This window comes from Zingiber officinale, chromosome 2A (assembly GCF_018446385.1).
Source record: "Zingiber officinale cultivar Zhangliang chromosome 2A, Zo_v1.1, whole genome shotgun sequence".
NCBI lineage: Eukaryota > Viridiplantae > Streptophyta > Magnoliopsida > Zingiberales > Zingiberaceae > Zingiber > Zingiber officinale.
In genome coordinates, this window is record NC_055988.1 from 92,085,753 (window position 1) to 92,096,588 (window position 10,836).

Below are 10,836 nucleotides of genomic sequence, written 5' to 3' on the forward strand. Positions count from 1 at the left end.
GTCTTCTCCACTGATCACTTGCAGTTACAATGAACACTTACTCCAACTCATATTTCAAAATTGTTTCTTAGTAGAACATGAGGCTCAAGGGTGGTTCTATCAGCACATAGCTAATCCTTTTCATTGCCTTGTCATGCCTTTTCATTAGCACATGAAGCTCAATGGTGGTGGTCGAGTATTCAACACTTAATGCCAGCTTACTTGTCGAGAATGAAGTTGATGTTTCCCATCATCTAAAGCACTGCCTGTCTGAGTACAAAATAAATGTAGTGGTTAGTCTTCTTTTCCTTCAAAGGTGAATATGTTTGAAATGTTAAACCTATTTCTATGCTTTAGTTACAATTCCACTTATATATATGTAGGATATTTATCTAATAAGCTTCACTACAAAGATTTACTTCTTGCACGAGTAGCAAATACTTTGAGCTCTTGCTCTTCTGTATACATAATTTATTTCTCCTTAAATTGTATGCTCATATTCAGAGCTAGCTGTGTGTCTCTCAATTTTTTTTCATGTGTGTGACTATTCTGATGTATGTTCACAGAATTTCTACCTTGGATCATAGGCATGTCATGAACCTTGCATCAGCCAAGCAAGACCTGGGCTCATTTAAGTGCCTCCTGCAATGTTCTCACCTGACCAACTCAACTCTAAGTATCTTGTGTTGCGCACGTCCTAGGGAGGACATCTCCTTCAAACACTATGATCTTTGCACATCTCCATGTGAGACTAGATGTGCAACCTTGCAATGGTTAAATTCATTCAGATAGACCCCTCATTCAATATATCCAAGTAGAAAGTGTAGAATTTGTTCATTGAGTTTAATTTTTAATTAGAAAGTGTATAATTATGTGACCTTGCTTATTGTCTTGAATTTAATATATAGATGTTGCATATATTGTTAGCTTATTGTCTTTGTTAAATTTGTTCATTGGGTTTAATGTATTGATTATGTGAGTTGTTTCATCTTAATTATAATATAATAATTTTCTTCCTCACAGATGAACTTCATTTGGAAAGAAAATTAAAATGGAGTTTTTATTTTTTCCAAGAAAGGTACTCATATATTTTCGAGAAAATTAAATATTGTAGGTGCAGCGGAGGCCGACAAGAGGAGGGTGAATTGCTGAAAACAAAAATAAACAATACCCTCCTCGGATTTCAACTCAGAAAAGCAATAGCAAAATTAAAACAAGCAAAGAAATTTTAAATTAAGTAGTAGACAGGATTTAACCTGGTTACAACCAAGGAAGTTGTTAATCCAGGGCAGTAAGAAAAAGCTCAGTAGAAAAATCTCCTTTGTTGAAGGCGGAGAAGCCTTTTACACTTTAAAAGTTTAGAACTATTGCTAGGAATGACTACACAATGATTGCTTGAGTTGTTGTTACTTTCCTAGCTCCAGGGGCCTTTATATAGGTCCTGGAAATCTTATCCCGAGAGTCCAAGGCGCCTCCAACAAGGTTCAAGGCACCTCCAGCTCGGTCAGCGGATAAAACTTTATCCGCAACGCAAACGGTCAAACTAACCTGGCTCAAGGCACCTTAAACAAGTCTTTCAAGGCGCCTTACATATGTTTAAGGCGCCTTCAATATGTTTAAGGCGCCTTCAAAGTTCCTGCTACAGTAATTTCTGCTACAGTAATTTTAGCCTCTTTTGTCTCCTTTTCTTCTTCGCTTTGGCTTCCGAAGCTCCGTTCTTTTGGGTGATTGCGGCCAACTGAAATAGGGCTCACCCGAATCCAATTCCCGGCCTTCTCCTCGAGCAGGCTTCTGTCCGGCTTCTCGTCCCTCGAACGCCGCGCACGTTCTTCTCGCTCCACCGGAGTACTCTTTCGCAGCTCTTTCGTCCTTCGGACGCACCGAGCCCATCGGCTCCCTTCCCGTGTCGTCCTTCTCGCTAGCTGCGTCTTCCGCTCGACTTCCTGTGCTCCTAAGCTCCTACACACTCAGACACATGGATCAAACACAGCAGGACCTAACCAACTTGGTTGATCACATCAAAATACCCACGGGGACCAACAATCTCCCCCTTTTTGATGTGCATCAACCCAAGTTCAAGTTAGGGTAAAAATAGACACAAAAAGTAATTTTAAAGAAAAATTACTAAACTAACATATTAAACATAAGTTTTACAATAAAATAAAATTGCAACATAGTTAGAAAGAAAAATTTTAATTTTCCTAACTCTCCCTCAACCTGTACTTTTCTCTCCCCCTTTGATCACAGCAAAAATGGGTCCTAATTAGAGGGAACTTTCAAAAAAATTCGAAGTAAATGAATTTTCAAACAGAACTTTCCAGAAAAAATATTTCTACCCAAAATGAATTTTTTGAAAAAAAAAATTAAGTTAAAAGACTTTTTGAATTTTCAAAAAAAAATTCCAAGTAAATAAACTTTTAGAATTTTCCAGAAGAATATTTTTAAAAATGAATTATAAACAAAATTTTCAAAAATGTTTGATTAAACTTTCAAAACATTATTTAATTCTAATTTTTAAATGCTTTTTCAGAAAGTTAATTAAACCTTTCATTTCAATATTTCAGCTTCCAGGTCGTGGCGAGGCACTAGGTCTTCTTGTTATTGGAGCAACAACCACTTCTTTGACAAAGTTTTATAAAGAAATTTACTGTTTAATTTTCTTCTCTGAAAGCGCTAAGTCTAATATTTCAATTAAGATCAAATATTATGATTTTTAAATTTCTATTTTAACTTCTCACAAGTTCTTAATTCACAGTTTTTTAGAATTATGGCAAAAAATATTGAGCATGCAAAAAATTGTACATTTTCTATTGTTAGTTTGTCAAAATCTTTTAATGGACAAATTGTGTCTTTTAACTCAATATTCTTTAATAGTTTTTCAGTTTTTAATTTAAAATATTCTTTCGACGAAATAATTTGTAATTCACGAAAATCTTTCGACAATATTTCAATTGAAACAATTAATTTGCCAAGAGGTGGAGACTATACCTGACTTACCTTGTCGGTGGTTGATTCTCCCCCTGTTGAGTTGTTTTCGTCTTCTGATGTTTCTCCCCCATCATCGATGCTCATTGGTGATGAGCATTCTAGGTCTTCAAGTTGGAGTTCGGTAACTGGTTCTGTCTCGGCACTTACCTCAGTTTCGGACTCTTCTGACGTCGGATCAGTGTCCATCGAGGAGTCGGATTCAACTTCAATTTGTTCTTCATGGAGTTTTAAGAACTTTTCCCAAAGTTCTTTTGCGCTATTGTACTCTCCAACTTTGTCGAGATCTTCATTTGGTATTGTGGTTAGAAGATGAAATTCAGCCCGTGCATTTGCCATAAACTCGTCACGTTGCTTCTCGTTCCAGAGGTATTTCTCGAGCTCTTCTCCGTTTGCTTTCTTTAGTGCTTCATAACCAGATTTCATTATTAAATAAATAGAAAAATCAGAGTTAAGATATACCTCCATCTTTTGCTTCCATGAAGCAAACTTCCCCTCGAATGTAGGTGGGTAGTCACTGTCTCCGACCATCGTTTCGATCATTATGCGTCAGTCGGCGATTAGTCCTTCTGAGCAGTCGGGCTCTGATACCAATTGTAGGTACAGCGGAGGCCGGCAAGAGGGGGATGAATTGCTGAAAACAAAAATAAACAATACCCTCCTCGGATTTCAACTCAGAAAAGCAATAGTAAAATTAAAACAAGCAAAGAAATAGAAATTAAGTTGTAGACAGGATTTAACCTAGTTACAACCAAGGAGGTTGTTAATCCAGGGCAGTAAGAAAAAGCTCAGTAGAAAAATCTCCTTTGCTGAAGGTGGAGAAATCTTTTACACTTTGAAAGCTTAGAACTATTGCTAGGAATGGCTACACAATGATTGCTTGAGTTGTTGTTACTTTCCTAGCTCCAGGGGCCTTTATATAGGTCCTGGAAATCTTATCCCGAGAGTCCAAGGCGCCTCCAACAAGGTTCAAGGTGCCTCCAGCTCGGTCAGCGGATAAAACTTTATCCGCAGTGCAAACGGTCAAACTGACCTGGCTCAAGGCGCCTTAAACAAGCCTTTCAAGGCACCTTCAATGTTGAAGGCGCCTTGAATATGTTTAAGGCGCCTTACATATGTTTAAGGCGCCTTCAATATGTTTAAGGCGCCTTCAAGATTCCTGCTACAGTAATTTCTACTACAGTAATTTCAGCCGCTTTTGTCTCCTTTTCTTCTTCGCTTTGGCTTCTGAAGCTCCGTTCTTTTGGGTGATTGCGGCCAACCGAAATAGGGCTCACCCGAACCCAATTCCCGGCCTTCTCCTCGAGCAGGCTTCCGTCCAGCTTCTCGTCCCTCGAACGCCACGCACGTTCTTCTCGCTCCACCGGAGTACTCTTCCGCAGCTCTCTCGTCCTTCGGACGCACCGAGCCCGTCAGCTCCCTTCCCGTGCCGTCCTTCTCACTAGCTGCATCTTCCGCTCGACTTCCTGTGCTCCTAAACTCCTACACACTCAGACACAGGGATCAAACACAGCAGGACCTAACTAACTTGGTTGATCACATCAAAACACCCACGGGGACCAACAAATATTGCTAGAAAGATTCAATCTAAGAAGCAAAATTAATTGGAACTAATATGCATGCCCATATGTATGATTTTTGCTTTTATATAGACTTAACATCAATCCAAAGTTTGTAAATTATGTGTACATATATTCTATTTGAATTGTATGACACAATTCTGGTTCAATGGTAAGAAGATCGTGATCAATTGTACTTTTATGGTATTTAATTAATGTTATTATAATGGTTTAATTAAACAATTCGTGGTATAAATATAATAGACAACATCTTTGTAAATATATTTATCTTTGCTAAAAAGTTAAATTTTAAAAATGATAATGCTTTTTTATCCATTAAAAAATATTGTCTTTGTTAAAAAAAGACAATGCTTTTATTTTGTTGTATAAGCGTTATGTTTGCAAAACAAAACAAAAAAAAAAGAACAACTCTTTTTATGTGGAACCACCACATCAGCGGCCCCCTAGAACCAGCCCCATGGATATGGAGGAAGGTAAATACAGGTACACAATTGAAAGCCAATGGTAGAGACGTTAACCTCAGGCCATGACACCCCGAGAATCGAACCCTGGACCTCTCGGCCACAAAACCATGCACCCCCAACTGTGCTACGCCCTGGGAACTAAATAACAACTCTTTTTATGCATTGTCTTTAAGTATACTTTTAACAACAATATTTTTTCAACCACATAGACAATGCATAAAAAATATTATCCTTTAGCTTTTTCTTGTAGTGTTATTAGATTAATGGTAGTTCTTCGTTTGAGAGGAAGATTGTGTAAAAATCTCGAGCGTAAAATAAAACAAGCACAGCGGAATATATTTTCAAGATCCTTCCAGAAGATCCATATGAAAGAAATCACAAACTAATTGGATTTAGAATTCTACCTTTGTTGCGTAAACACGAACTCCTAACAGTAACTTTGTCCTCATTGGGTTTCGACACGATCAAGTGTTAGCGCCTCTTTTGGTATCCACACGAACATGTTCCGTCCATCTCACGAACTCACAAACTTGGAGAAGAAAAACTACATAAGGTTATGCTAGCAACCAAACAAGGAGGTTTCGGCAAAAGTGGAAGAAAGATAGGAAGAAGAGCAAGAATACAAGTGTATTTTCATGAAATGAATCAAAACCCCTTTTGTACTTATTTAATCAATTGCCTTAATATCAATTGTCTTAATTGACAATAATATTTGTCTCCGTCCAATACATGATCAATTCGAAATTGACCACCTTTTTGCTCTTCATCCAATGTATGATCAATTGTAAATTGAACACTCCTCTTGATAAATTCAAATTCATCAAGTCACTCAATGAGTCTAACTCATTGATCCTCATCAATTTGAATTGACTTAGTGAGTCTAATTTGAATTAGACTAAATCTAATAGTTAGATTCAATTGAGTCTAACTCAATGAGTCTAATTTGGATTAGACTTAATCTAATGATTCATCATATTAATCCATCTCCAAATTAACATGTTCTTTGTATGTGTGACCTAATAGGTTCTCGTAACGTTGGCAATGTCTCTAAAACTATTTTAGATATATAAACAATGAGTGACATCTAACAAGACACTATTGGTACCCAAGTGACGAGAATGTTGAGATTCGACTTAACCTTTCAGTGTCTATTATCTTGTATGACTCAATACTTCTATCCTTGATATCTAGATTTATCAATGAAACATAAACTATGTCATCAATGTATGTGTTTCTTGATCTCTAAGTAGACACACTCAATCAAATAAGTTCAATATCTCATATTGCCTCATTTGAACATAATCATGCATTCTTGTGTCCTACTAATCAAGCGGTCCACAGATATCGCTTCAGTCATATGGAAGGAATAGATTTCATTTACATCACTCACATCCCTCTACATAACTTATATATAAATAATTAAAGTCACACTTTAATTTAATTATATCTTATTGGATTAACAGATTAATCTAATTATATCTTATACTTATTAGATTAATAGTTAATCTAATATTTATTTAGATTTTTCAAATAAACTCAACCCAAATAAAACCTCACATTATTAGATAATATTTTAGTAAATAAGATTTGACCATGTTATTAGATAAAGTCTTCATAAAATTTTATTAGATAAAACTTACCACGTTTTAAAAAGTGATCTTCTCAAATAAGACTTAGTGGCGGTGAACATGTCTATTCATAACCCTAAAAGTTAAGGTTTTATCATATATACATGGTAGCTAGTACTATAGACATGTGATTTTGAAAGACTATAATTGTGCTCGTGAGATGAGCAATGGTTGTGCTCATGTGGATATCGCTAGAGGTGTGAATGTACTGATCAAGCTTATATCGGCCCGACTCTCTAGATTTATAATAGTTTTATACATCAAGAGCTAAAATCCTATACCAATGATGATTTTTAAGAAATAGAAATTGACTATTTCTCATCATCAATGTATAATCATAATATCAATCTGATACAAATATTGGAAAGATTGGAAGAAAGAATTATTTCAAACTAAGATTGATATATTAGTCTAAGTTTTTTTATTATATTTATATCCTCAAATATAAATTTGACATATTATATTGAGAATAATAATTTCTCAACTCCTTATAGCTATGAAAAATTATATCAATTAATGTTCATTATTCATTATAAGTGCTATGATTATGATACTCACTAATCGAGATCGCAAATGACTTCCTAGGACTCTCCTCTATCGGACAATATTAAATTTTTGATTTTCTGAATGGCGTAGATCCATCAATCAATTTTGTTCAAAGCGATTGATAGACTTAGAAACTTTCAAATCACTCCTAACTAAGATATGTACTCATCTAAATTATCTTAATACATCGATGTGATATAGCATATTGAGAGATTTTTTAACTCAGTTTTCGATTGAGTTATTGTTACCAATCGATTGCTATAGTGTCACAATTGATTGGTGAAATGTAATTGATTAGAAACAAGTTGATAGACTTAAAGAACTATAAATCATTCCAAATCAAGATTGATATATTCATCTAAGTCTCCTTAATATATTCATACTCTCAAACATCAATTGAATATGCTCTATTAAAAACAATGATTTTTTCAGCTCGTATCCAATCGAGTTACATTCAATTAATCGAGTAATCGTTTGGTAGAATATTACTCGGCCACATAATCATTCTCAATTGAAGTGAGAGGTAAAATAAATATTAAGTGATTTACTAATTTTAAAATTTATATATATGATTTGAATATTTCAGAACTTGCTGGTGGTTCATCATTTTTTATCTATTTTTTAAGATTTATTATCCTCTAAATTATCAATAAACCAAAAGTATTTTGACTACTCTCGAAATCTAGAATTTATATCATATGAAAACCTTTACACTCTAAAATAACTTATTTATTTATTTATTTATTTTTTATTATTTTCATATTTAAAGTTTCTGAATTGCTAAAGTGTTACAGTTGGCTGCCTTACTGGACGCTGGCAGACATGCCTGGAGAGAAGTTAAAGAAGCATAAGTGTGTGATCAAATATTTATTAGTTTATTAATCTATTTATTTTATATTTAGATTCATTTTAAAAATATTGTTATGATTTCATTAAAAACTATCCACTATCGAAATAAATCAAAATGTAATTGTAACGGGAAATTTAAACCTGATCGTTAGAAAAATTAAAAAGCCGATTGTGCATTGGGATACCATTTATCAGTCGAAGCAGGCTAAAATGTTCAAATTAGCTTCAGTGTCATAAATAATTTTAAGTTTTTTAAAATTCAAATCATGTCATTGACTGCCAGAATAATCATTCCAATAATTGACAGACATTTAATGTCTGAAGCAATTCTTCACGCCATCCCTGTGACTTATCAACCAAATTCCTTAACTCCTATCAATTCAAAATCAAAATTTTGAATCCATTTTCGAGGCATTTTTGACAATTTAAAAGGTCTACGAAATGAGATTTTTTTTTTTTTTTTTGTTTAGGGGAAGGGAATGAGATTTGATATTTAAATCGAGTAATTTGTTTCATTGTTTCCCGCGATGGGAGGAGTTGGCCAATGGTTTCCTTTCCCGCGTCCTCGTGCGTTCCATTTCTTCCCGCCGTCAGAACTCCGATCCACGCTGATAAATCAACCGCCCACGGGTTCATTTCCTCTCCATCGTCGACCGCATGAGATGGCTAGTGCTCGGGAACAGGGGAAGGTGCTCTGCTTCTGAGCCTCGGCCGCAGCGGCGCGCGGGGAAAAGGTGAGCCAGAGGGCGGCGATGAATCCCTCATCTGTTAAAGGTTCTGTCGCCGGCGAAGGCGGGGATGTTCTTCCCTTCGGTAGGAAGCCGGGGAACGTGCTCTGCTTCCGCTCGGCTGCGGCGGCGGCTCACGAGGAAAAGGGGAGCCTGAGGGCGGAGGCAGGGGCGACGGTGGAGAATGCGAGGAGAGAGAAACGGCGAGCACTTTTCCTCAGAACGCATCGCTCCTCTGTATCCGTCGTCGCCGGCCGTAGCAGCAGCGGTGGTCTTACCTGTGCGGATTATCCTCGCAGTTTAATCTCGCGGTTGCTCCTCTCGTCCATTCGGAAGCGCCCGACGGGCATAATCAACACCAGAGAGGCAAAAGCGATGGCGGCCAAGGCGGAGGAGCTACCGCCGCAGCCGGTGGCAAGTCCGGTGGACGGAAGTGATGAGATAGACGCCGGGAAAGACAATAGCTCAGGTCTTTATCTCGCCAGTTTTATTTTAAACATAAAGCACCATTTTTTTTTCAAATCTTCCGGTCGATCGTCGTATTCATCATCAAAAGTTTCAAAATGTTTTCTGCAAATTCCAGGGAAGAAGACTGATGAACTCTGTTTAAACTTAGGGATGGGATTTGCTCTGTCTTTTCTCTTCACAAGAAGCTCCTCCGAGATCAACAAAATGATGGAACTCAGAAAGCAAATGGAAATACTACTTGAAGAAATCAAACTCAATCCCTCCCCGAAAAGACTTGAATCCCAAAACAATCAAAATTACAATTCCTCAAAATCTGAGACAGAATCAAAATCTGCAAGAGATTTCAAGAACTTCCGAAGAAAAGACATTGAGATGGAGGAAGAATTAGTGGAGGTGCCACTAACTCATGCTAGTCTAATAATCTCCCCTAGTTATCGTTTCCTTTTCGTCCATAGATTAACTAGTTCTTCAATTGGCAGTTAGTTGCTGAATCGAGTCAAGCTTATAGTGAAGAGAAAACTTTACATTGTGGAGTTTCTGCAAAAGAATTGAGGGCTAGACTCAACCAACTTGTGCAAACAAGGCGACAAGAAGGCATTGTGGAGTTAGAGACTTCCTTCCAGTGCACTGACCATGAAGATTCAGAATATGGAGAAGCGACTACCGATGGTAAGGTCTTCGCCGGTGTTTCAGCTCCTGAACTCGAAAGGAAACTACATGAACTCCTCGACTCGAGGCAAAAGGAGAGAATCATGGCTTTGGAGTGGGCTCTGGAGCGCGCCAAGCTAAAGATTAATGAGAAGGAAAGGGAGGCGTGCCGGTGGAGGTACAATGCAAGGCTGATCTCAGAGCGCTAGAATGAAGCTTGTTCTAGGTGAGTTGGTAGCAATATTTGTACACACACTCACTTGGTGTAGGAGAATTTTTGTACATGTTTCTAGCTGTGTTTGGTGTGAAGTGAATGTTGTGGTTAGTGTTAGAGAAACAATCAGTCGGAGATTTTGAGAATTAGTTAAATTTAAATACATCGAATTAAACTTACTTATCTATCAAGATTATCTGAGCTGATAATCTTATGTTGCTAGCGGGGGTTAGTTTTCTACCAAGTGTTGAACGTAGATTGCGGATTGGAGAGTGGGTAGATCAGCCGAGCGGTTTGTGAAGTAGAGCCGACAAGTGGTAGAGCTGGCAGATCGGTCGAATGGACCCAATGTTCGGGTGACTAAGAGGTCGAGTGGTGGAGACGATCAAACAGGCGAAGCGGTCGAACGAACAATGTGGTCAAGTGAGCAAAACAGTAGAAGCGGCCCAAGCGAGCGAAGCAGTCGTCCCGAGTAGGCAAATGGATCGAGGCTTGCGATCGTCGTAGTTTTCTTGAAATAAATTCATCCCACCTTCGACTATGCTTCAAGGTTTTCTCGAGTCATCTATTTTCATGATATAACAGTTAATCGTGATACGCACCAAGTATTGATGGTCACGGTGAACTGAGAGGTACGTGATTGCTACCACGGGTAATCTGTCGAGCAAGAGACAAACGCCAAAGGAGAAAGAGAACGGAGATGGAGAGCTTCTGCTTGTGTGTATATTGTTGTGATCGCAGCCTCCT

General features: G+C 37.4%; 1 protein-coding gene across 2 annotated transcripts; it reads left to right on the forward strand.

Moving 5' to 3' along the window:
* Positions 1-8,561: 8,561 nt before the first annotated feature.
* Positions 8,562-10,218, forward strand: LOC122039794 (protein POLAR LOCALIZATION DURING ASYMMETRIC DIVISION AND REDISTRIBUTION-like). 2 transcript variants are annotated; one of them, XM_042599237.1, is made up of 3 exons: positions 8,562-9,228; positions 9,343-9,620; positions 9,707-10,218. In XM_042599237.1, the coding sequence occupies exons 1-3, from the start codon at positions 8,784-8,786 to the stop codon at positions 10,082-10,084; spliced, it is 1,101 nt and encodes a 366-aa protein (XP_042455171.1). In that variant the 5' UTR covers positions 8,562-8,783; the 3' UTR covers positions 10,085-10,218. The 2 variants fall into 2 exon arrangements, with proteins under 2 accessions (XP_042455171.1, XP_042455173.1); XM_042599239.1 differs by having other exon boundaries at positions 9,376-9,620.
* Positions 10,219-10,836: the final 618 nt, after the last annotated feature.